Source organism: Nerophis ophidion, linkage group LG19 (assembly GCF_033978795.1).
Source record: "Nerophis ophidion isolate RoL-2023_Sa linkage group LG19, RoL_Noph_v1.0, whole genome shotgun sequence".
In the NCBI taxonomy this organism is placed as follows: Eukaryota; Metazoa; Chordata; class Actinopteri; order Syngnathiformes; family Syngnathidae; genus Nerophis; species Nerophis ophidion.
In genome coordinates this window covers 9072044-9099972 of record NC_084629.1, presented here as the reverse complement: position 1 = coordinate 9099972, position 27929 = coordinate 9072044, and the positions used below count along the sequence as shown (strand labels likewise).

Genomic DNA, 27929 nt, shown 5'->3' with positions numbered 1-27929 from the left:
GGGGTCCGGTCCGATGACCATGGATGAAGTACTGGCTGTCCAGAGTCGAGACCCAGGATGGACCGCTCGTCGGGACCCAGGATGGACCGCTCGCCTGTGTATCGGTTGGGGAAATCTCTACGCTGCTGATCCGCCTCCGCTTGAGATGGTCTCCTGTGGACGGGACTCTCGCTGCTGTCTTGGATCCGCTTGAACTGAACTCTCGCGGCTGTGTTGGAGCCACTATGGATTGAACTTTCACAGTATCATGTTAGACCCGCTCGACATCCATTGCTTTCGGTCCCCTAGGGGGGGGGTTGCCCACATCTGAGGTCCTCTCCAAGGTTTCTCATAGTCATCATTGTCACTGGCGTCCCACTGGATGTGAATTCTCCCTGCCCACTGGGTGTGAGTTTTCCTTGCCCTTTTGTGGGTTCTTCCGAGGATATGGTAGTCGTAATGATTTGTGCAGTCCTTTGAGACATTTGTGATTTGGGGCTATATAAATAAACATTGATTGATTGATTGATATCTGCATACAACGAGATTAAAGACTCCAATTTAAGGTCCGGCTGTGGGAACAAATAGGGGGTAAAATAAATAGCACAAGAGGTAATAAAGGAAAAACTAACAGTTGAAAAATCAATCAATCAATCAATGTTTATTTATATAGCCCTAAATCACAAATGTCTCAAAGGACTGTACAAACCACTACGACTACAACATCCTCGGAAGAACCCACATAAGGGCAAGGAGAACTCACACCCAGTGGGACACCAGTGACAATGATGACTATGAAAAACCTTGGTGAGAACCTCAAATGTGGGCACCCTCTAGGGCAGTGGTTCCCAACCTTTTTTCATTGTTGTACCCCCTGTGAACATTTTTTTAATTCAAGTACCCCCTAATCAGAGCAAAGCATTTTTGGTTGGAAAAAAGAGATAAAGAAGTAAAATACAGCACTATGTCATCAGTTTCTGATTTGTTAAATTGTATAACAGTGCAACATATTGCTCATTTATAGTGGTCTTTCTTGAACTATTTGGAAAAAAAGATATAAAAATAATTAAAAACTTGTTGAAAAATAAACAAGTGATTAAATTATAAATAAACATTTATACACATAGAAGCATTCATCAACTTAAAGTGCCCTCTTTGGGGATTGCAATAGAGATCTATCTGGATTCATGAACTTAATTCTAAACATTTCTTCACAAAAAAAGAAATCTTTAACATCAATATTTATAGAACATGTCCACAAAAAATGTAGCTGTCAACACTGAATATTACATTGCATTTCTTTTCACAGTTTATGAACTTACATTCATATTTTGTTGAAGTATTATTCAATAAATATATTAAGGATTTTTGAATTCTTGCTTTTTTAAAAATATTTTAAAAAGATCTCAAATACCCCTTGGCATACCTTCAAGTACCCCCAGGGGTACGCGTACCCGCATTTGAGAACCACTGCTCTAGGGGACCGAAAGCAATGGATGTCGAGCGGGTCTAACATGATACTGTGAAAGTTCAATCCATAGTGGCTCCAACACAGCCGCGAGAGTTCAGTTCAAAGCGGATCCAAGACATCAGCGAGAGTCCCGTCCACAGGAAACCATCCCAAGCGGAGGCGGATCAGCATCGTAGAGATGTCTCCAACCGATACACAGGCGAGCGGTCCATCCTGGGTCTCGACTCTGGACAGCCAGTACTTCATCCTTGGTCATTGGACTGGACCCCCTCCACAAGGGAGGGGGGGACAGAGGAGAAAAAGAAAAGAAGCGGCAGATCAACTGGTCTAAAAAGGAGGTCTATTTGAAGGCTAGAGTATACAAATGAGTTTTAAGGTGAGACTTAAATGCTTCTACTGACGTAGCATCTCGAACTGTTACCGGGAGGGGCTTCCAGAGTACTGGAGCCCGAACGGAAAACGCTCTATAGCCCGCAGACTTTTTTTGGGCTTTAGGAATCACTTATAAGCCGGAGTCTTTTGAACGCAGATTTCTTGCCGGGCCTTATGGTACAATACAATCGGCAAGATAGGATGGAGCTAGGCCGTGTAGTATTTTATACGTAAGTAGTAAAACCTTAAAGTCACATCTTAAGTGCACAGCAAGCCAGTGCAGGTGAGCCAGTACAGGCGTAATGTGATCAAACTTTCTTGTTCTGGTCAAAAGTCTAGCAGCCGCATTTTGTACCAACTGTAATCGTTTAATGCTAGACATGGGGAGACCCGAAAATAATACGTTACAGTGATCGAGACGAGACGTAACAAACGCATGGATAATGATCTCAGCGTCTTTAGTGGACAAAATGGAGCGAATTTTAGCGAACAAGCAATCCTGTACAATATAAAACACACTGTAGAAATACAAAATACTGTACAATATACAGAACAAGACAAGAGTACCGAAGTAATAAATAACAATCAGTGTTGGACGTATTGCACTCAAAGGGTAGTATTGCACAGTAGGGTATTATGGCAGGATATTGTACAGGGGTGTATTATTATTATTATAAGTCAGAGTTTAACATGGTGACAGCTCTGGGGAAAAAAGCTGTCTCTGCGCCTGTTTGTTCTGGCTGTGATGCGCCTGTAGTGCCTGCCCGGTGGTAGCAGGTGGAACAGGTGTTAGCCAGGATGTGTGCTGTCTTTGGTGATGGTATTTGCTTTCTTGAGGCAACGGGAGTTATGTAAATCCTTCAGGGAGGGTAGGGGGCAGCCGATGATTTTTTGTGCAGACTTTATGACCCTCTGAATTGGCTGTTTGTCTGCTTCAGTGCAGCTGGCGTACCACACTGTTATGCAGTACGTCAGCAGGCTCTCGACGTCACCATCAGCTGCCTCTCCAGTCTGTTCTTCCTCAGCACCCTCAGGAAGTGGAGTCTCCGCTGGGCCTTCTGGATGATCACAGTTGTATTTTGGGTCCAGGTCAGGTCAGCAGATATGAGGGTGCCGAGGAACTTGAAGGAGCTGACTCTCTCCACCTCCTCGCTGTTGATGTAGAGGGGGGCAGAGTCTGCAGTGTTTTTCCTGAAGTCAAAGATGAGTTCCTTGGTTTTTGTGGTGTTCAGTGCCAGATTATTCACTGAACACCACGCTGAGGGTAGTGGTGCTGGGGGTTTCTATGATATGCTATCCATCCATTCATCCAATTTCTACCACTTGTCCCTTTTTAGGGTCGCGGGGGGTGCTGGAGCCTTTCTCAGCAGTATTCCGGCGGAAGGTGGAGTACACCCTGGACAAGTCGCCACCTCATCGCAGGGGCAACACAGACAACAAACTAATAATACAGCTTTTTAGCAAGGTGATGAGGTGGCGACTTGTCCAGGGTGTACACCGCCTTCCGCCCTTGTGCAGCTGGGATATGCTCCATAAGGGACAGGCGGTAGAAAATAAAGTTATGAAGTTCCATTGATTGTCACACACACACTGGGTGTGGTGAAAAATGTCCTCTACATTTGACCAATCCCCATATTCACCCCCTGGGAGGTGAGGGGAGCATTGAGCACAAATCATTTGGTGATTTAACCCCCAATTTCAACCCTTGATGCTGAGTGCCTAGCGGGGAGGCAATGGGTCCCATTTTTTGTAGTCTTTGGCCTGACTTGGCCGGGGTTTTACAATCTCCCAGTCTCAGGGCTGACACTCTAACCCAGTGGTTCTTAACCTTGTTGGAGGTACCGAATAAAATGTTGTTTTTTTCAAACTCAAGACAAAGTTATGTGTTTTTGGTAACACTTTAGTATGAAGAACATATTGTAAGTAACAACGACTTAAGTTAGAGTTATTTGGTTAGGGTTAAGGTTCCAAAGACATGCACCTGGGAATAGGTTGATTGGCAACACTAAATTGGCCCTAGTGTGTGAATATGAGTGTGAATGTTGTCTGTCTATCTGTGTTGGCCCTGTGATGAGGTGGCGACTTGTCCAGAGTGTCCACCGCCTTCCGCCCGATTGTAGCTGAGACCCCGAAGGGGAATAAGCGGTAGAAAATGGGTGGATGGTTAGGGTTAGGGTTATAATGAGGCCATGCCGAATAAGGCATTAATAAGTACTTAATAATGACTAGTTAAGAGCCAATGTGTTACTAATTTGCATGTTAATAAGCAATTAATTAATGGTGAATGTGTCCCCCATACTAAAGTGTTACCTTTTTTTTTTACTGGTGCACAAAATGAACCATGCATAAACATCACCTTGTTCAAAGAACAAAACTGACACTAAAGTCACACTAGACTGCATAAACTCACAACAAATTACACACCTGCAAATCAGTGTGACTTCTGCTGTTGCCGTATCCGTAATGCGCCGATAGGGAGAAGCTTTTATTTAGACGATGAGTCGGGTGTGTTTTGACCTCTGCAGAACCCCTGAGGCCGACTCATCGAACCCCTAGGATTCGATCGAACCCTGATTAAGAACCACTGCTCTAACCACAAGGCCACTGAACTGTTGGCAAAATGGATGGATGGATGTCTTAGAAGTCCAGTTTCTGACACAACACAATGTTGTCAGGGTATATGTAGTATTTGCCATTGGCTATTTTGTCATAAGTATGCAGGTTCTTTTTCTTTAATTTTGGCTAGCCAAGTACTATTTCTAATACTGCACCTGAACTCTACAAAGAGGCTCCGCAGCCTCCGTAGTTGAACCTCCAGATTCTGTAGTAACTTCCTCCCTCAGGCCATAAGACTCACGCATCATAATAGTCCCCTCATTTCCTCCAAAAAACGGATGAACATGCTGGAATATAAAGACAATATAACATACATCCATAAACCTGGATGCATATGCAACAGTGCAATATTTTTATCTGTACAGTAATCTATTTATTTATATCTGCACCTTACTGCTCTTTTATCCTACACCACAGCGAGCTAATGCAACAAAATTGTGTTGCATTTTCGTAAAGTTCTTTATTCAAACGACAATAAAAGGAAGTCTAAGTCTTAAGTATATTTGCTTTAACCATGAACATTTCTCATACTATTTAAAATATCTGGCCTGGTGGGGTTTAAATAGCGATAGTGTATCCCCACTGCAGGTTGTTCATTGGTTGAACAAATTATTTATTTTTGCAACATTGTAAAAAAAAAAAAACACACACCGCATTTTCTGGGCTGCAGAGCGTGTCGGTATTTGAGCCGCACACACCAAAATTTGGAAGAAATAAATATTTTTACATAGAGTATATAACCACAGACATACCCTAATTGTTTCCAAAGTGTGCCTGTCATCTAGCAGTAAAATAGATAATCAAACAAAACAGAGGTCATTGTCATGGACCCACTAGCAGCGGAAGCTAGCTCTCCAATCAGCTAAACAGACTCAATAACTCAATAGTGACGTGAAGTTAGCATATTTAGAATATTCGCAAGTTTGATTATATTAAGATAACACAAACAAATATGTGTAGAAACACTCCTACAGACATCACAAATGGGACGGTTTTTTAAGTATGAATTGTTTTAGTTATATTGTAAAACTTACAAATGTTGCTTAAGAATCCTTTTCGAGCTGAAACACTATGGACGGATATACTTCCGGTTCAAGGCACAAATCAGGAACGACATTCTCAACCCGCATCACCAGTGAGCAAGTTTGCCCATAAGATGGCGCCATAGCACAAAAATAACACACACTTTTTCAGCACTTATGTTGGTGTTACTTGAAAACTATTTGTTCAATACAAAACATTATGGCCGTTAACAAGGAAAAATCCGTATTATAAGCCACAGGGTTCTAACGTGGGAAAAAAGTAGCGCATTACAGTCCGGAAAAAAAAAAACATAATAAGAAATGACAAAAAACAAAACACTCATCCTACGCTTACCTGTACTACATAATCTCCTCTTTGCTGCAGTGTTCTATTTTATCCCTGGCCTCAGTCTCCTCCAGAATAAAATTTGTCATCACCAACTAATTAATTCAACACTCAAGCCCCCCTAACCCCCACACACACACACACAGTCTATGGGTTACTATAACATGCAGTAATGTATTACATGTTCCTTATTTATCACATATACAGTAACATAACCCTAAAATTGTTTAAATAAAACAATGACCTCGCTCATCATTATTGTCATTTTCTTTTGCAGGTCGTCGCCCAGTGGTCGGAAGTGAGCTCCGTGCATGTGGATGACTATCTTGGTTGTGGTACAGAACAGATGCTGTTATTTTTAAAGGATGAAGGGGGACCACCGCTGGAGCATTACATCATCACAGACCTATGTGGGATCTCTTATTCAGTAAGGAAATCCGAATTTAGTTAATCAGTGTTCCCCGATCACGCCGTTGATTGATTGTCAGAGAATTTTCTGGTCTGACCGGCAACAGCAATGGGAAGAGAAAAAGGCCTTCTCCTAAACACTCAAAATGCTGAATGTCCTTCATGTTTATCTTTTGTTTATTGCACAGGCTTCACTGCTCCCAATGGGGCTCCTTGAAAACAAACAAAACCAAGTTTTGTTCTGAAAGGCTATTGGTAGCTTGTCTGTGGACTTCCAGAAAGTTCTTGGAAAGAAAGCAAATGAAATAGGGATATTAGGACCAATATCAATTAGAAAGCTAAGATGTAGAACTAGCATTCAGCATGCTTCTCATTAATGTAAATATATTGCAATTTCAGCGTGGTGAGCACAGCGGAGAAACATCAAAGGCTGCTGCTCCACCGGAGAACCACCTCCTCACACTTCGAGCTTTAGAGTCCAGACTGCAGGTGATCCATAACATATTGCTGATGTTACACCAATAACTTGTTGTAATAGGAAATAACTCAGTTCTTGTGACTTTTCATGGAGTCATACTTGATTTTGATGACAACAATTGGACTATTTTTAATATGATGCGTCTTACATATTTTCCACTGTCCCGTGTCTTTTGACTTCCCTCTGCCGCGTGACTGCCGTCTGTAACTCAGAGTGGACTGAGCGTGCTGCAAGACCTTCAAAGAGAAGTGAGAGTGAAGGAAAGAGTTGTGCAACAGTCGGTGAAAGCCCTCACTGATGTCATCCACTGTCGAGAGCCATGTCTCACACAGCCTGAACAGGTATTACCATTGTGCTGCAAACTGCAACTTCCTCAATATATTCAGTGTACAGTGGAACCTCCATTTACGGTTTCTTCAATAGGGTTCTTAAATAAAAACAATGGTTTTCTGAAGCACATTTCTCCATAAACATTGTAAACATGAACAATGGGTTCCAGCTTTCCCAAACATCCATATTTCAGGAAAAGTTGATGGACTTTGAACACAATTTAAAGTCCTATACAGTGCTGTATATCAAACAACATAACAAGGGGGTGATGGATCAATTTTATATTTAATAGCAAAGCCAAAAATAACAACAACAGATGAACTGTTCCTTTTTCTTACGCACACACACACACACACACACAGTCTTTCGACCTGTTGTGCACTCACAGTTTGAAATCACAATGATTAGGAATAAAAAAAAATAAAATCTGGTTGGTTAATCTTATTTTCAAGGGACAGTTATCTGTGCATATTTCCCGAATGTTTCAAACCCCAAATTGCTTGTCCATTGCTTTCTTTGTAGTCACATTTAGCGAGCAAAACTTGAAAAATATTGTAAAAAGGCTAAAAAAAAACACTTAAAAAGCACACCGAGTAGCAAATAGCGCTGTTGCTAACAACAGCACTGCTCTGCTGACTGAATGAGAATGGCGATCAATCAGTTTGCCCACAAATGATGTGCTGCAGCCACACAATGGGTGAATTAATTGTTTGTTCAACAAAGTATACCGTATTTCCTTGAATTTCCGGAGGGCATATAATATGCGCCTGCCTTGAATTACTGCCGGGTCAAACTCACTTCGCAAAATAATTAGCGCATGCTTAGTATTACCGCCGGGTCAAACTCGTGACGTCACAAGTGACACTTCCCCTGTCATCATTTTCAAAATGGAGGAGGCTGATTTCAATACCAGTAATTTGAAATCGCATAAAGGGAAGAATATTAAAGGCCTACTGAAATGAGATTTTCTTATTTAAACGAGGATAGCAGGTCCATTCTATGTGTCATACTTGATCATTTCGCGTTATTGCCATATTTTTGCTGAAAGGATTTAGTAGAGAACATCGATAATAAAGTTCGCAACTTTTGGTGCTGATAAAAAAGCCTTGCCTTTACCGGAAGTAGCAGACGATGACGTCACAAGGGTGAGGGCTCCTCACGTCCTCACATTGTTTATAATGGGAGCCTCCAGCAGCAAGAGCTATTCGGACCGAGAAAACGACAATTTCCCTATTACTTTGAGCAAGGATGAAAGATTTGTGGATGATGATATTGATAGCGAAGGACTAGAAAAAAATAAATATATAAATAAAATAAAAAGTGACGGCTCCGGGCGGCGGCAGTGTGAGCGTTTCAGATGTAATTAGACGCATTTACTCGGATAATTCTGGAAGATCCCTTATCTGCTTATTGTTTTAATAGCGTTTTAGTGAGATTGTAAAGACATACCTCGAGGTCTGATGGCTGCGGTGAACACGCAGTGTCTCAGAGAGAAGCCGAGGAGCCAAGCTCACAGCTGCCTTTTAAACAGCTACTGCAGGAGGACGAATAATCCAATGATGTCTCCGGTAAGATATATATCACAATTTTCCCATCCAAAAACATGCTGGTTGACGTAGAGAAACATGTTCGCTTGACCGCTCTGTGTTAAAAACAAAGAAACACCGGCTGTGTCTCGGTGCTAAAGACAGCTGCAATACACCGCTTTCCACCAAGAGCATTGTTCTTTACAGTCTCCATTATTAATTGAACAAATTTCAAAAGAATCAGCAACACAGATGTCCAGATTACTGTGTAATTGCGCGATGAAAAGAAAGGACTTTTAGTCGCAAATAGTGTTGCACTAATACTTCCTGACAGTCCGTGACGTCACGTGCACGCGTCATCATTCCGCGACGTTTTCAACAAGAAACTCCGCGGGAAATTTAAAATTGCAATTTAGTAAACTAAACCGGCCGTATTGGCATGTGTTGCAATGTTAATATTTAATCATTGATATATAAACTATCAGACTGCGTGGTCGGTAGTAGTGGGTTTCAGTAGGCCTTTAAGAGCTACTCAGTAGGATTTAAGGTCCAAGCTTACATCACACTCAAATTTTTACTGCATGCCTTTGGTAAGTGCCGGAGTGAGAAGAGGTTTTAAAATAATTAGCGCATGCTTACTTTTACCGCATGCCTTTGGTAAGCGCAGGAGTGAGAAGAGGTTTTAAATTAATTAGCGCCCCATTGGCAATTCAAGGAAATCTGGTATTTCTATTCATTCTGTGGTTTGTAAATCCAAAAGTTCCTTCAACAAGAGGTTCGTATATCCAGCTACCACTGTACATCTTATTATACCGCGGTACCCCGGTGCCTGTAGCACTTGTGCAGTGCCGGTCCGTCACATGATTATCGTGCTACTCACTTGTTTTAGTAATTTTCAGTATTAGTAATTCTATACTTGTATACAAGCTGCACACTGACTATTTTAAAGAATATGTCCACGTTTCATTACTTTAGTATTGTCCTTTGAGAAGCGATACTGTGATGCAAATTGTAGCAGTAACGTGAGGGGTGCACTCACTCTTTTGAGATTGTGTATATGCAGTATATCTTCAATATGTGAGTCCTTTCGCCTCCCTATTCCATAAGTCTTTCATGTGATAGGATATGCTGGCACTTGTCACTCAAGTTGATACGTTGTCAAAATGGAAACAACAAGGTGACAGCCTGTGTTTGTGATGCTGCCACAGGCACCGAGGGCGACCATGTAACCAAGTACAGCAGCACTAAAAAAGCAAACGTCGCTTCTAAAAGCAAAGGTCGCCACTTGTGCACCTAAATTATCTTTTGTCGACATCCCAACTCCAAAACTGTAATGACTATCAGCACTGTCACACACTTGTCATTAGTCATTATCATCTTTCCGTCCAGGAAGGCCTCGTCTCTCTGTGGGAGAGTGATGACGAGTCAAAGGACGAGGCCTCTGATGACAAGACCCAAGTCATGCCAGCGGTGTCCTACAAACCTCAAGTTGACAAGCTCTGGCATCGCATTGTCCTGGACCGATTGGTCGTGGGAGTGATACTCAAGGCTGAGAACTGGGTGTAAGTTTATACACTTTACTCTGGCTGGCTGCAACATAAAAGCCTGCATTAGAGCTGTCTGCCATTACAAAGGCGTCGTGTGGGTGTGCCTATTATCATTTACAAGACACAAAAACAGGTTTTACCAAGTATTACATATTTTTGATGGCCTGTGCCTTATGTGAATTTAAGCCACATGCAGGGTAGTTAGGTGGTTGTCATGGCAACACCTTTTCCTCCTCAACCTACCTGATACTTTGCAGGAGCAAGATTGCAGCAATCTCGTACTTCCTTCCACCACATGTTCCAGCACACAGAGAAAAAAAATACCTATTGCCTTGGGTGCCTATTGAATTTTTGATGTATTCTCACCATCTGGAATATTACTGTTAATCACCCTCTTGCATTTGTAAACACACTCACACATCTGTGCTACTGTCCCTATGATGTCTGGTCCTCAGTGATGTGCTATTTTTGTTCCAGACCAGCGGTCGGTACGAGTTTATCCGTCCTGACAGTGGCGAGCCAGAGCTCACCGCCCGCAGTCATCCAGACCCAAAGCCAAGTGTTGTGGCTCCCCGCGCTCGGCCCCTCTGCCGTCGCCGCCACCTCCTCAGCCTCCACCTTCCCAGAGCCGACAGCCAAAAGAAGCAAGCGGCACGACGCAGGCGGCCCAAATGATCTCAACACTGCCAGACTCGCCGTGACTGCCGTGACCAGGTTGGCACCTTTGCTGAACTCCGGCTGTGTCAAGTGCGATGTCATGCTCCATTACGCCCCGAGACAGGATGATTCCCTTGGCCTTGCCAGCGTATCGACACCGGCTGTCCTGCATTGCGGTCAAGTTACTGTAGACATCCACAAAGATTTCAAAGCTCAACTGTTGAAAAACCCCGAGATTAAAACAGGTAAGGAGAGTTTAAAAGGCATTCCTTCAAAAGAGCATCAGGGCCCACAGTGAAAATAGATCATGGTAACATTGTAATATTATTAGAATTATGGCTGTCAAAGTTAACGCTGTAACACATATGATTAATCACACAAAATGACTGCATTCGTCATGTGTAAAAGCAGATTAATGACGCAACTTATTTTGACCACACATGCTGCCTTACCTTAACCAAAAAATATTACCTGAAATACTGCGCGAGTTGTAACTTCTTATATAGTCAACTTTTAAAAGTGTGGTTAATCTGATGAAAAAAATAATAGATTGACTGCACTGATGTGATGATAATGTATAAAAATAATTGTAGGAAAATGAAATGCAATTAAAACACTTATGATTGCTTATGATCAAACAAACTATAAAAATAAGTGATTTCAATTGTGTAGTCCTCAAAATGTTTGGACAATCACAACATGTTCATATCAATTGGCTTTTTTTCTTATTTTTTCTAAACACGTTTCGTAACATAACTACTTGTTAATTTAGATCTTTTTCTTGTATAATTACAGCTTTATTCACATTAAATTAAAACTTCTATTCGCCTAAAATTCCAACTGCCAAATTCCTTTATTCTCTTACCATAAACGTCCGATGTAAAACCCAATTTTTTAACTTAATAAAATGTTTCTATTTTTGCATATCATTTATTACATCAAATTACAACAAAGTCTTAATTCAAATAAAATTATACTTTTTATTTTCTGATACTATTATGACTTCATATTTAAAACTTTATTCTAATAAAACTCTGATTTTGTGTACATGGAAAAAGTTTTTCTTCGAAGACTTTTGTGTCATAATAGTATTACTTAATTCCTGTAAAATTACTGTCTTTTTATGTAATACGTAATTTCAATTGTGATATGTTTTCTGTTAAACATGAATCCATGTTATTGCTACTTAAACTTTCTATGACTATTCTCAAAGTTTTGTTTCAGAGTGGCCTTAATCGTTTATAATACTGTAAAAATTCAACACATGTATGTTAACCATTACCTTTTTTTACTGTACCCAGAAGAGGCTCAAGAGGACTTTCTGTGTCTTTTGGCGGTGCAAGATCATTGGGTTTTCCGCATAAACTCTCCCAATCACAGCTTTGGTGATATTGACGGCTGGCTGCAAAGGAGAGTGGGCTGTAAGAGGATAGAAGTGAGCCCTCAGCATCGACTTTTGGCTTCTCAAGAACCATCTGCTATCTCACTGTTGCACTGGCATCTCATCAGCCCATTCCAAGGGGAGCTGACAGTCCACTCCAGGTGAGAAGGACATATTTCTAGTGCCAAAACAGAACACTCAGGCCAGAAGAGCGTTTACAAATAGAAATCAAGCAAAAAGTGTGACTTAGCAAGAGTTTAGTAAGCAAACTTACTAACTGACATCTTTCTCACAAAAGCTATTTTGTGAGAAAGATGTCAAATCACCAATTGAAAATAGCAAAAATGTGCACTTTGCACTGCTGGATCTTAAGAACGTGCTAAGCAGAGCTTCACAATGCAAAAAGAAGAAATGGTAATACAATTGAAACAAAATTTTCTGTTCATCAGCTATTTAAACGTTTCAGATCATAAAGTACAAGCTCAAAAAATCCTATCAAAGTGTCAAAAGATTTAAAGGAGAACTAGACTTTTGGGGAATTTTGCCTTATATAAAAGACACGATGATCGATGTAAAAAAATAAAATAATTTTTGCATTCTAAATATTAAATAAATAAATGATAAATGAATAAATGGGTTGTACTTGTATAGCGCTTTTCTACCTTCAAGGTACTCAAAGCGCTTTGACACTACTTCCACATTTACCCATTCACACACACATTCACACACTGATGGAGGGAGCTGCCATGCAAGGCGCCAACCAGCACCCATCAGGAGCAAGGGTGAAGTGTCTTGCTCAGGACACAACGGACGTGACGAGGTTGTTACTAGGTGGGAATTGAACCAGGGATGCTCAGGTTGCGCGCGGCCACTCTTCCACTGCGCCACGCAAAAGTTCGCTTACAATGGAGCCGATAGGAGCCGGGCAATTCCGCCTATAAAGCCCTTTAAAAAAACATCGAAACACCTCTATTGAGGTTTTATGTACATTATGCAAGTATAAATGTAATGTAGTAATGATCATATTCATAATAATATTTATTATTTACATATTTTGATAATTTAAAACATTTCTAAAATGCATCACATTTATTTTTTGTTTTTCTTCATCACTAATTATTACTCAATGCAGACTTCATGGGAGCCAACAAGCATATTAAAACAGCAGTTGTTGTGCAAGCTCTGCTGTCATTAGGAGGCTGACTGCTAGGATGTTCATATATTCCCACTTAGGTGAAGAATGACTCATAATCCTTATGAAGAAACAGGGTGAGGGGGCTGGGTGGACCAAACCTTTTTTGTGTTGTTTTCGCCAGTTTCGAGTCCTAAATGGCTGTCAGTGTCCCAAGTTGTCAGAATACCTACTCAGACATCTTCTGTCCAGGTGAGATGCATAATATATGATGTGGAATAAACTTACAGGGAGCAAGGAAGCAAAAAAGCAGCAGACCAATCGATGATCTAGACATAGGGACACACGGAAGTGATCACGGTGCCGCTATAACTAGTTTGTCTGTGTTAGCGCTTATAATAGCATCACTAATACTTGGTTAATATTCAAATCACAAAATGTAAATGTAGCGGTTTTGAATAGTTATTTATTGGATATTTTGGACAAAATGGAGAAGCTCCCATTGGCTCAGCTGTAAGGGGACTTTTATTTACAAGTAAAAATGCATAAAAAAATAATCCGTCATCATGTCTTTCATAATGATTGTGAACAATAGGCAAAATTACAAAAAAGTGCAGTTCCCTTTTACTAATAAATAGTTTCACCATTTTGTTGATTAATTTTAAGCTTGGTTTAGGTAGCCCACCTGGTCCTGCCCCTGCATCTTGCTTGGGATTTTAAACCACAGTCCCCTGATTGAGGGAGCTAAAAGCCTTAACTTTTTTGTCCAGCACAACTCCTAAAATGTCAGGAAATGAGGTGCACACTTGGGAAGTCTCGATCGGCTATGCGCGAAGCCACCACTAGACATGGTCAAAAGCCTACAACGAACGTCTCTCAGAACACTGACTAAATCCCACTCCCGATTTGACAGAGCCTATGATAAGACGGTGGCAGAATGTACAGAGAAGAACCTCAAATCGGAAATCTCCGCTTTTCGAACCAACATGCAGCAGTCTGGCCTATTATATACCATTAATGATCTTGCTGGACAAAAAAGCAAACCATCTATTCTATTCAAAGGTATATCCTCTAAAAAACGGAAAGAAAACTGAGCATCCCACTTTTAAAACCTCTTAGGGGGACAACAAGCTACCCACCAAGGGAACAGACCTTTACCTCTTATTCAGATTGCCAAGCCTCTTGACATTAGTGCGTCTCCATTTACCATGCAGGAGCCGCGTGAGGCAGTAGAGTTTCTAAGAGCCAATAAGTCTCCTGGCCTCGATATTATCCAGTCTCATCTGAATAGAGCCCATTTTTCACAACCTACTGCTCAAGTTCTATAGTCACACTTTTTCTGCTTTATCGCCACCATCTGCTTAGATGAAGTCTGGTATTGTGCCAATTTCCAAAAAAGGAGACTTAACATTGGACTCAACTATCGAGGCATCGCTCTGACACCAATCGATCAATTAAGAAGTCTTGATCAATATCCTTCTCCTGTACAGCATCTCACAACCTATCATTGCCGCCATGAAAGAACTCTGCCAACACTCAGGCTATGGGTATTACAACTGATGGCGAAACTGCGAGTGTGTACTTCCAAATTGAGGCGGGAGTTTTACAAGGGTACACACTTGCTCCATTTTTCTTTCTCATTGTATTGGTCTTTGTCCAGCGCCTCTCTCTGGACACAATTAACCATAAAGGCCTGCAGCTCCATCCGTGATGCTGCAGAAGTCAATCAATCAATGTTTATTTATATAGCCCCAAATCACAAATGTCTCAAAGGACTGCACAAATCATTACGACTACAACATCCTCGGAAGAACCCACAAAAGGGCAAGGAAAACTCACACCCAGGGGGCAGGGAGAATTCACATTCAGTGGGACGCCAGTGACAATGCTGACTATGAGAAACCTTGGAGAGGACCTCAGATGTGGGCAACCCCCCCCCCTCTAGGGGACCGAAAGCAATGGATGTCGAGCGGGTCTAACATGATACTGTGAAAGTTCAATCCATAGTGGCTCCAAGACAGCAGTGAGAGTCCCGTCCACAGGAAACCATCTCAAGCGGATCAGCAGCGTGGAGATGTCCCCAACCGATACAGGCGAGCGGTCCATCCTGGGTCCCGACGAGCGGTCCATCCTGGGTCTCGACTCTGGACAGTCAGTACTTCATCCATGGTCATCGGACCGGACCCCCTCCACAAGGGAGGGGGGGACATAGGAGAAAGAAAAGAAGCGGCAGATCAACTGGTCTAAAAAGGAGGTCTATTTAAAGGCTAGAGTATACAGATGAGTTTTAAGATGAGACTTAAATGCTTCTACTGAGGTAGCATCTCGAACTGTTACCGGGAGGGCATTCCAGAGTACTGGAGCCCGAACGGAAAACGCTCTATAGCCCGCAGACTTTTTTTGAGCTCTAGGAATCACTAATAAGCCGGAGTCTTTTGAACGCAGATTTCTTGCCGGGACATACGGTACAATACAATCGGCAAGATAGGCTGGAGCTAGACCGTGTAGTATTTTATACGTAAGTAGTAAAACCTTAAAGTCACATCTTAAGTGCACAGGAAGCCAGTGCAGGTGAGCCAGTACAGGCGTAATGTGATCAAACTTTCTTGTTCTTGTCAAAAGTCTAGCAGCCGCATTTTGTACCAACTGTAATCTTTTAATGCTAGACATGGGGAGACCCGAAAATAATACGTTACAGTAGTCGAGACGAGACGTAACAAACGCATGGATAATGATCTCGGCGTCTTTAGTGGACAAAATGGAGCGAATTTTAGCGATATTACGGAGATGAAAGAAGGCCGTTTTAGTAACGCTTTTAATGTGTGACTCAAAGGAGAGTCAACCTGCCACACACCATACAGACCTTGATTTTGCACAGGACATCGGTCTGGTCTCCGATTTTGTCACAAATGCTGAATCCCTTTTCCACTCACTACAAAACGCTGGTGGCCTAATAGGACTCCATTGCAATGATAGCAAGACTGAAATAATCCCGTCAGTTCCAAATTGCTGTTTTTTTGTCATTTTCTGGTAACAGTATAAACCAAGAAATCGTCTTCAAGTAACTCGGGTCTTTTATAATTGGACGCCGCAAAGGTTATGAAGTTCCACAACACTCGGCGTGGACAGCCTGCAAAACTGCATAAGATACGGCACTCGATCATCAATAATAAGACGAAAATGTACATGTTTGGAATGTTAATAGGGCCTATTCTCTTCAACGGCGCATAAACGTGGACTCTGGCCACACAACAATAGAAGCGCCTGGATGGAGCTTACACCTACATGCTCAGATGAGTCCAAAACATCGACTGGTCCAAGCATGCTACCTTAGAGCGTATATACGGGCATACTCCAGCCACTATTTCAGGAGGTTGCTAAGTGGAGGCTCTCGTTGGTTGGGCACTGATATCGGACCACTGGGGAAATCATTCAGCCACTACTGCTGTGGAAATCCAGCGGCCCTGTCCGCTACAGAGGCTTCACCTTCCCATATGTACTATCAAGGGATGCTGGGCTAAAGAAGGAGGACCTCCCCGTTAATCACGACGGACCATGAACTGTGGTGGCGGGTAATCAAGTGTGCCCCGCGCCCCAGAGTTGCTCGATGATGATGATGATGAGGGAAGTTTCAATAAAAGTTTTTAACCTCTAATTCGATACCTATAATCAATTAATCAAGGTTTACTTATATAGCCCTTAATCACAAATGTCTCAAAGGGCTGCACAAGCCACAGCAGAGTCCTCTGCTCGGATCTTACTTCAGCGCAAGTACCTTGGAAGGCGTACTGAAATTAGATTTTCTTATTTTAAACGGGGACAGCAGGTCCATTCTATGTGTCATACTTGATCATTTCGCGATATTGCCATATTTTTGCTGAAAGGATTTAGTAGAGAACATCGACGATAAAGTTCGCAACTTTTGGTCGCTAATAAAAAAGCCTTGCCAGTACCGGAAGTAGCAGACGATGTACGCGTGACGTCACTGGTTGTAAGGCTCCTCACATCCTCACATTGTTTATAAGCATAGCCACCAGCAGCAAGAGCGATTCGGACCGAGAAAACGACGATTTCCCCATTAATTTGAGCGAGGATGAAAGATTTGTGGATGAGGAAAGTTAGAGTGAATAATAAAGGAAAAAAAACCGACAGGGCAGTGGGAGCGAGTCAGATGTCATTAGACATATTTACTAGGATATTTCTGGAAAATCCCTTATCTGCTTATTGTGTTACTAGTGTTATAGTGAGATTATAAAGTCATACCTGAAAGTCGGAGGGGTGTGGTGACCGCCAGTCTCTCTAATGGAAGCCATGGAGGAGCCAAGAAAGTCGCAGCTGCCTCTTTGACAGCTGCAGGAGGACGCAAGCTCCGCTCATGTCTCTGGTAAGAGCCGACTTATTACCACAATTTTCTCACCAAAACCTGCCGGTTGACATGTGGTAGAGAAACATGTTCGCCTGACCGCTTTGTTCCATATTAAAGCTTCACAACAAACAAAGAAACACCGGCTGTGTTTGTTGCTAAAGGCAGCTGCAATCCACAGCTTTCCACCAACAGCATTCTTCTTTATAGTCTCCATTATTAATTGAACAAATGGCAAAAGATTCAGCAACACAGATGTCCAGAATACTGTGTAATTATGCGATTAAATCGGACGACTTTTAGCCGTGAGTGGGGCTGGGATAAAATGTCCGCTATAACCAATAACATCACAAGCACGCGTCAACATAAGCGTCATCATTCCGTGACGTTTTAAACAGGACACTTCGCGGTATATTTAAAATTGCAATTTAGTAAACTTAACCGGCCGTATTGGCATGTGTTGCAATGTTAAGATTTCATCATTGATATATAAACGATCAGACTGCGTGGTCGGTAGTAGTGGGTTTCAGTAGGCCTTTAAAACATGATAAAAAGAAGTCTTTGTGGATACAATAGTCTTTACAAATTGGCTTTGTTGGTCCTTTGCAGCCACTTCCAGATGCTCCAGCTTCTGGACTCCCTGCTAGGCTACCTTCCAGCGTCCTCCACCATCCAGCCCGTCAAGTACACAAGAGGAGAGTGGCCACAGCAGATTTTTTCTCTGACTTTGGAAAAGGAGGTGGCAACACTACATGAGTTTTTGTCATTGTTGCCATGTGTCGAGCAGGAAAGCGAGAGGATGACTGAGACCCCCGAGACAGGCTCGCTGGAGGGGCTCCAGAGGTGCCGACTGGCCTGGCAATATGATGTGGAGAGGAGTAGGCAGACTCTAAACCCCCTGGTGGATGTGAGTAGGTACCGCAAGCTTATCCAAAAGCTGTCGGAAATCCAGCTTGATGAGGATTTAGCTGCTCTCATGGAGACCTCGTCTTGATGAAATAATACAAACTTTACTGTGGGTGGTGAAGCCAACTTACAACAACATTCCAATGTCGTATCCCATCCCTTAATGAGCTTACTTCCACAATACCACCTCTGAGGTGTCATCGCATCCGTCCTGAATTGATGTGTCCTTCGAAGCACCACTCTCCGTGGATGCTCTCTAGTTTTACCTCAAAGTGAGAAGTGTTATGGTGGGGATAGCACATAGAAAAGCTTTTACCGCTCTTTCACCTCACGCTTCAGTTGTTTTCACCAATGATGCTCCTGTTAAAATGCCACAACTGAAGTCAAGAGACTCTTGTATGCACTAAATGTCTCAACAGACTGCAAGCAATTTGTTTTGTTTCAGAATTTCGCTGGAAATTACACAAGGGAGTGGGAATAGACTAAGATGACATGAAAGAGATTTTAATTAAAAAAGAATATACCTGGTTAAGAAATGTTGATGAAATACAATCGTTTGCCCTATTCTAAATGATCTTGCTTGTTTTCAGTATAACCTACCACATTATAAACCTGTACAGAAAAGGCTATGAAAGATAGATTTTTTGTTGTTGTTGTTTTGTTTATTTAAATATTTAATTCACCACTGAGTTTCCTATAACATTGTCTACAAAAGCGCCGGGCTAATTAGCACTCGGACAAAAGACAATGGCATTAACAGCTATGGCCGTAGGCAACCTCTTCATATGTATGTGTTTTAAAACAACTTATTTAATTACAGTACTTGCTGTAATGTTGTTTACAATTGATTCATAATTGAGAATTTTTTGGTATCTTTACATAACGTAGAGTCATTTCCTCCAAAAATGCCAATTCAACAAATAAAATGTAATTTGGACTTAACTAGCTAGGTAAAGTAATCAAAATATTCGAAACCTGTCAGGCTTATAGTGTGCACTTCTACAGCACTACAAACGACTAATAATCATGGATGCAGGACGGGGCCGATAACAAATTTGGCAGGATAATATATTGTGCCATAAGATTTTGCTGATAAACAATATTATTGTCAACATAATTTTGAGATCAAATTAAGCACTAATGTAATCATAATATAGAATAATGCAAGTAACTTTTTCAAATACAATAAACATGTATTTTTCTGTAGTATGTCTTACCATTGCAATCGAACGATCAAGAACTTATGATTATCCTAAACAAGTAAATGGACATAAAAATGAAATAGACTTTCAATCCTTGTTAGCAAAAATTCAACTGAAATATTAATCATCTTGAAGTGTAGTTTTTCCCTAGCTGGAAAAACTGGTTTGGGAGGTTGTTTTTTTTTCTGTTGCCATCACTTTCTAACAAATTTGGCATACTTGTGCTTTTGTCAGTGTTGCTCATTCGTTTGAAGCCAAAATATTCCCACGCATAGACATTTGGCGTTGCAATAATATGTTTCTAGCCAGGTCAGTAGCCCACGCCCACAGAGACAAGGATTGTAGATGGATGACAGCAGGGTGCACTGCATTCATTAATTTATTTTAAATTAACAGAGTGATGCATAGAGTAAACCCTCTTGCACCCTGATTGCGACAGAAAAAAAAAAAAAGCACACACAAACATGGCAATTTACCAATCACCATCCATCCATCCATCCATCATCTTCCGCTTATCCGAGGTCGGGTCGCGGGGGCAGCAGCCTAAGCAGGGAAGCCCAGACTTCCCTATCTCCAGCCACTTCGTCTAGCTCTTCCCGGGGGATCCCGAGGCGTTCCCAGGCCAGCCGGGAGACATAGTCTTTCCAACGGTTCCTGGGTCTTCCCCGTGGCCTCCTACCAGCTGGACGTGCCCTAAACACATCCCTAGGGAGGCGTTCGGGTGGCATCCTGACCAGATGCCCGAACCACCTCATCTGGCTCCTCTCGATGTGGAGGAGCAGCGGCTTTACGTTGAGCTCCTCCCGGATGGCAGAGCTTCTCACCCTATCTCTAAGGGAGAGCCCCGCCACCCGGCGGAGGAAACTCATTTCGGCCGCTTGTACCCGTGATCTTATCCTTTCGGTCATGACCCAAAGCTCATGACCATAGGTGAGGATGGGAACGTAGATCGACCGGTAAATTGAGAGCTTTGCCTTCCGGCTCAGCTCCTTCTTCACCACAACGGATCGATACAACGTCCGCATTACTGAAGACGCCGCACCGATCCGCCTGTCGATCTCACGATCCACTCTTCCCCCACTCGTGAACAAGACTCCTAGGTACTTGAACTCCTCCACTTGGGGCAGGGTCTCCTCCCCAACCCGGAGATGGCACTCCACCCTTTTCCGGGCGAGAACCATGGACTCGGACTTGGAGGTGCTGATTCTCATTCCAGTCGCTTCACACTCGGCTGCGAACCGATCCAGTGAGAGCTGAAGATCCCGGCCAGATGAAGCCATCAGGACTACATCATCTGCAAAAAGCAGAGACCTAATCCCGTGGCCACCAAACCGGAACCCCTCAACGCCTTGACTGCGCCTAGAAATTCTGTCCATAAAAGTTATGAACAGAATCGGTGACAAAGGACAGCCTTGGCGGAGTCCAACCTTCACTGGAAACGTGTCCGACTTACTGCCAGCAATGCGGACCAAGCTCTGACACTGATCATACAGGGAGCGGACTGCCACAATAAGACATTCCGATACCCCATACTCTCTGAGCACTCCCCACAGGACTTCCCGAGGGACACGGTCGAATGCCTTCTCCAAGTCCACAAAGCACATGTAGACTGGTTGGGCAAACTCCCATGCACCCTCAAGAACCCTGCCGAGAGTATAGAGCTGGTCCACAGTTCCACGACCAGGACGAAAACCACACTGTTCCTCCTGAATCCGAGGTTCGACTATCCGGCGAAGCCTCCTCTCCAGTACACCTGAATAAACCTTACCGGGAAGGCTGAGGAGTGTGATCCCACGATAGTTGGAACACACCCTCCGGTCCCCCTTCTTAAAGAGAGGGACCACCACCCCGGTCTGCCAATCCAGAGGTACCGCCCCCGATGTCCACGCGATGCTGCAGAGTCTTGTCAACCAAGACAGCCCCACAGCATCCAGAGCCTTAAGGAACTCCGGGCGGATCTCATCCACCCCCGGGGCCTTGCCGCCGAGGAGCTTTTTAACTACCTCAGCGACCTCAGCCCCAGAAATAGGAGAGTCCACTACAGATTCCCCAGGCACCGCTTCCTCAAAGAAAGACGTGTTGGTGGGATTGAGGAGGTCTTCGAAGTATTCCCTCCACCGATCCACAACATCCGCAGTCGAAGTCAGCAGAACACCATCCGCACCATACACGGTGTTGATAGTGCACTGCTTCCCCTTCCTGAGGCGCCGTATGGTGGTCCAGAATCGCTTCGAAGCCGTCCGGAAGTCGTTTTCCATGGCTTCCCCGAACTCTTCCCATGTCCGAGTTTTTGCCTCCGCGACCGCTAAAGCTGCACACCGCTTGGCCCGTCGGTACCCGTCCACTGCCTCCGGAGTCCTATGAGCCAAAAGAACCCGATAGGACTCCTTCTTCAGCTTGACGGCATCCCTCACTGCTGGTGTCCACCAACGGGTTCTGGGATTACCGCCACGACAGGCACCAACAACCTTGCGGCCACAGCTCCAATCAGCCGCCTCGACAATAGAGGTTCGGAACATGGTCCACTCGGACTCAATGTCCCGCACCTCCCTCGTGACATGTTCAAAGTTCTCCCGGAGGTGTGAATTGAAACTCTCTCTGACAGGAGACTCTGCCAGACGTTCCCAGCAGACCCTCACAATGCGCTTGGGCCTGCCAGGTCTGTCCGGCATCCTCCCCCACCATCGCAGCCAACTCACCACCAGGTGGTGATCGGTAGAAAGCTCCGCCCCTCTCTTCACCCGAGTGTCCAAAACATAAGGCCGCAAATCCGATGACACAACTACAAAGTCGATCATGGAGCTGCGGCCTAGGGTGTCCTGGTGCCAAGTGCACATATGGACACCCTTATGTTTGAACATGGTGTTTGTTATCGACAAACTGTGACGAGCACAAAAGTCCAATAACAAAACACCACTCGGGTTTAGATCCGGGCGACCATTCTTCCCAATCACGCCTCTCCAGGTTTCACTGTCGTTGCCAACATGAGCGTTGAAGTCTCCCAGTAGGACAAGGGAATCACCCGGAGGAGCACTTTCCAGTACTCCCTCGAGTGTACCCAAAAAGGGTGGGTATTCTGAACTGCTGTTTGGTGCGTAAGCACAAACAACAGTCAGGATCCGTCCCCCCACCCGAAGGCGAAGGGAAGCTACCCTCTCGTCCACTGGGTTGAACTCAAACGTACAGGCTTTGAGCCGGGGGGCAACCAGAATTGCCACCCCAGCCCGTCGCCTCTCACTGCCGGCAACGCCAGAGTGGAAGAGGGTCCAGTCCCTCTCGAGAGAACTGGTTCCAGAGCCCTTGCTGTGCGTCGAGGTGAGTCCGACTATATCCAGCCGGAACTTCTCTACCTCGCGCACTAGCTCAGGCTCCTTCCCCCCCAGTGAGGTGAGGTCCCACGTCCCACAGGTTTTTTTGACCATCCGTCAGGCCTAGCTGGACGCGTTTTTTATATACCGCATTTTTTGGAGTATAAGTCGCTCCGGAGTATTAGTCGCACCTGCCGAAAATGCATAATAAAGACGGAAAAAAAACATATATAAGTCGCACCGGAGTATAAGTCGCATTTTTGGGGGGAAATTTATTTGATAAAACCCAACAAATCAAATCAAATCAAATCAACTTTATTTATAAAGCACATTTAAAATTTACCACAGGAGTAGCCAAAGTGCTGTACAATGGACAGGTTAAAAGATAATACGAAGACCGAGCAAACAACACAACACAAACAGAACGTGATAAGAATAGACGTTTTAAAGGCAGTTTAAAATAAATAAAGAATAGTGAACAACAGGCTGAATGAGTATATGTTATATGACGCATAAATAACCAACTGAGAAGGTGCCTGGTATGTTAACGTAACATATTATGGTAAGAGTCATTCAAATAACTATAACATATAGAACATGCTATACGTTTACCAAACAATCTGTCACTCCTAATTGCTAAATCCGATGAAATCTTATACGTCTAGTCTCTACGTGAATGAGATAAATAATATTATTTGATATTTTACGGTAATGTGTTCATAATTTCACACATAAGTCGCTCCTGAGTATAAGTCGCACCCAAACTATGAAAAAAACTGCGACCTATAGTCCGAAAAATATGGGTACTGAAAAAACCTCCCACTCACAAGTTCCAAAAATTAATCAAAACACTTTTTTTTGCATCTGAGCATTCTCCAGCACTGTTTTTTAAAAATTTGTAAAGGGTTAATGCTTGGCCCCTTGTACCCAGACTGATGTGCTAATAATAGTAACCTCCCTCCATGCACAGTGGTAAACAGTGTGGCTCCAACATGTTCATAGTGATGCCACTGGATATGATGAGGCTGGTCACAAGCGGAAAATGATGGCTCCGTGGCAACCAAGTTGGATATTGAACTAAGTTATACCGGGTATTGTACGATAAAATACATGATAGGATTCTATTCATTAACAATCAAGCGCATATTCCTGTGTTTTACATAAAACACTGCATTCTAAAACAGTGGTGTCCACTGCAATGACAACATGCTTCAATGCACTTGAGACATCTTTCCCCAGCTAATATCAAGACCTTTTAACTTGAACTCTTAACACCTAAAGTCACCATGCAGAATAGGAACAAATTCACGATTAAAAAAAATTTAAAGATAAAGAAGAGCTGTATCAGGTAAAATAATTCAAATAAAAAAAATATCAATATATTTAAATAAAAGCCTGGCACTATGCAGTTTAGTAAATAAAAATGCTGTTAGACATCTAACAGCAGTATCTCTACATTGCTAAAATTGTAGTTCATGCCACTGCAATCTTCATAGAAGCATTATTTTTCATCTACTGCTTTGTTTTAATGTAGCGCATACAACCTTTGGCTTAAATAATGTACTGGCATTCTAGAACAATTTGCTATTTCTCACACTCTGGCCTTCCTGATTGGGTGTAGTTGTCATGGCAACTCTCATTTCTCGCCTCTCAGCGCTGACAACGCCCTCCCTGCACCTCGATCAAACGATGAAAAGTTATTTCAATCCCGAGCGTAATTGTACACCGCGAGTAATTTTTCTTTCATTTGCCTTTTCAAACATTTATCAATGGGACGTTATGCAAAGCTGAAATTGATGGGAATCCTATGTGAGGATTAGTGGTATTGATTAGTTTACAATCCCCATGATTTAGGCTGGATGACTCATGCAGCCTCGCATATTTATTTACTAAACTGGCCCATTTTCCTTCTTATGCATAAACATAAGCTAATGTAGTTATTATAGGACGTTAATCTGCATCTAAAGGGCTGCTGTCTTATGCGTAATATGCGTTGTGTACTTGTAGCGCACAAAACAAATATTTATGACTTTTTACATCAAATGGTTGCTCTGCTGTTAATGTAGTTTTCCACGTGTTTTTTTTAATTCACTTTGGTTCTTAAGCCAGCCCAATTTGAAGGTCCGTTATTATCACCACGCATTGGTGGAAACCCACTGTCAGATAATATCTACATTACCCCAGGCCAAGCAGCCATCCATGGCCAGTGTCATCACCTCAGCGAGATGAGACTTTTTATCTGACCTGTAATCGGGCCATTGCAGCATTTGTGTGCTATTCTCTTATAACGGAGACTATATCTTATTCTATAATAAAGAAAAGCAATATAAAGTCTAGCCGTATTCATGAAATGTGTAAAGATGAGTTGACCTTATATGAGATGGGAGAAAATGAAGCAAACACGGTGCAGTCAGTTTTATTGATGTTCAGGCTGATAAACATATTCAATAATAACATTCAAAGAAAAAAAATGTGTCCGTTTTTTGTTTCTACAGCATGACTTTTAGGCGGGTGCAGCCTTGTCCTTCCGCCGAGTATCTGCCAACATCCAGTTTTGTCAAAAAGTCCACAGCGGCGGCGAGAGAAGTATACAGAAAGATCATTTGTTTTCCAATAAATGTGAGTTTTCTACCAATAAGAAATAGTTCAGCAGACTACAAAAAGAAGTTTTAAACTCTAAAAGAGAGATATTTATTTACTTGGGTGATGGTACATTAATGCACGCTCCAAACTCCTTGAAACTGTAAAATATTTCTCAGGGTTTTCCAAGCGTTTTCACTTCAAAAATCAAACCTGAAACATGTTTGCTCTTTTAAAAAGTTACAAAATACATCTATACAGTAGTACCTCAGCTCACGAGTTTAATGGGTTTTATGACTGACCTAGTAACCAGAAATACGCATATCTCAAATCCATGAGATAGTGATAATCAGTGAGATAATTGAAATGTATTTATTCCCTTCTCGGCCACCCAAAAAACACCCCAATTTTAACATGTAACATAGTTTTTAATGGGAAAAATAAACTAGATAATACAAATTTGATCAAAAACAGTACAACAAAATGTACTACAAACTACAGTAGTTTTATGAAGTGATGTATTTAAAATAGTAATTACAGTTTGTTCTGCGTGCTGATTTTTTTTTGTCAAACACACCATCAGCAGCTTTTCTGTCTTCCTACAAAAAAATGCACGCCGTTTAGAACAAATTTTGTCCGTCAACTCGCTCTGCTTTAGTTAGGTACAGGCTAGCCGTGCCATGCTCGCACACCTTAGTAATGTTTCGATGATTTATTTTTTGGATTCAATGAATATTTACTGCTTCTTCTTCTCGCTTTCTTTCACACTCACTGTCTTCATTCCCATGGTTGGATAAACAAGATCTTGCTAGCGATTGAAACGCCAGATGTTTTGGTTGGCTCTTAATGGGTTTACTGTGACATTCACGCCAAAAAGCAGCGAGGGGGCTCTGAACCCAAATTTTTGCTCGTCGTGCTCGCAACCTAAAGCAAGACAATTAACCGAGGGACAGCTTGTATCCCAAAAAACTCATAAGCCAAGGTACCATGGAACTTGTCATTATTTTTTGCCCCACATTGGCATTTAAACTGATGATAAAGAACACAACTGGCATGGATCATAAATCCATTTGAGAAGAAATTGTCCCCTAAAACAGATTGTGGGCCAAAGTTTGACAAACTTATGTGTGATGAAATTACCCTAACTTTTAAAAACACATAGACCCCAAATGGAATTAATTTGGTGGGCCTGAACATAGTAGAAATGCACAACAAGCATGTCAATGTTGATCACTCCTCTTCCCGATAGTTGTTAACCAGCCAACTTGCATAACATAAATAAACAAATGCTCAGAAGGTATATGCGTCACAATAATGTGATTGTAAGATTACTGATTAACAGAGTGACTCAAAAGAATTCATCCACAAAGTTGAAAAAAGTTGCAGTAATGCAGGTTTGTATTACAAAACAAACGCGGTGTGAGTGACTGCCAGGGACAACAGATATGCCCATTTTCACATTTAGCAATAGACTTAAATAGGCAATTTCTTTTTTTTTTTTTTGCATTTTCAATATCAAAAGTTAAGTTAGCCCCATTATCACTGAAGTTGGTATACCCGAGGGTATAGTACCTAAAGGGTGGAGCTGGAGGCATTGCAGTCCGTTGACTGGTTATTAGGGACCCTGCAACAATGGCAACGGACTAGGAAGAACACAAAAGGTACTTTTTCTCAAAGCAAACCTTCAAATAAACAGCCGCATGTGAAGAGGAAGATCATTCCCAATAAATGTTAGAAAATGTGGCTTACGGATTTCAAATCTGAAATAGTTTCTGCCGAGATTGTCCCCTGTAGATTAGAAGATCCTTAAAATATTTTAAACACACCCCAGTGGTAGGCAGATCGCATGTACAGTCGTGGTCAACGGTTTACGTACACTTGCAAAGAACGTAATGTCATGGCTGTCTTGAGTTTTCAATAATTTCTACAACTCTTCTTTGTTTGTGATAAAGTGATTGGAGCACATACTTGTTGGTCACAAAAAACATTGATGAAGTTTGGTTCTTTTATGTATTTATTATGGGTCTACTCAAAATGGGACCAAATCTGTTGGGTCAAAAGTATACATACAGCAATGTTAATATTTGGCTAGATGTCCCTTGGCAAGTTTCACCGCAATAAGGTGCTTTTAGTAGTCATCTACAAGCTTCTGGTTGAAGTTTTGACCACTCCTCTTGATAAAATTAATGCAGTTCAGCTAAATTTGTTGGTTTTCTGACATGGAATTGTTTCTTCAGCATTGTCCACACGTTTAAGTCAGGACTTTGGGAAGGCTATTCCAAAACCTTATTTCTAGCCTCATTTA

At 42.4% G+C, this 27929-nt stretch overlaps 1 protein-coding gene across 2 annotated transcripts in view; it reads left to right on the top strand.

Annotated features, from left to right (window-relative positions):
• fancb (FA complementation group B) overlaps positions 1 to 25649 on the top strand; it is a 26835-nt gene extending 1186 nt beyond the window's left edge. Inside the window, exons 2-9 of one of the 2 annotated variants that reach the window (XM_061879103.1) lie at positions 6084 to 6233; positions 6614 to 6703; positions 6905 to 7033; positions 9938 to 10110; positions 10573 to 10997; positions 12054 to 12294; positions 18238 to 18535; positions 25540 to 25649. In XM_061879103.1, coding sequence (XP_061735087.1) covers positions 6084 to 6233; positions 6614 to 6703; positions 6905 to 7033; positions 9938 to 10110; positions 10573 to 10997; positions 12054 to 12294; positions 18238 to 18535; positions 25540 to 25551 — 1518 coding nt within the window. In that variant the 3' untranslated portion in view covers positions 25552 to 25649. Of the gene's footprint in view, positions 1 to 6083; positions 6234 to 6613; positions 6704 to 6904; positions 7034 to 9937; positions 10111 to 10572; positions 10998 to 12053; positions 12295 to 18237; positions 19180 to 25539 lie in introns of those variants that run through there. The other variant, XM_061879102.1, reaches the window with a different exon arrangement.
• Positions 25650 to 27929: the final 2280 nt, after the last annotated feature.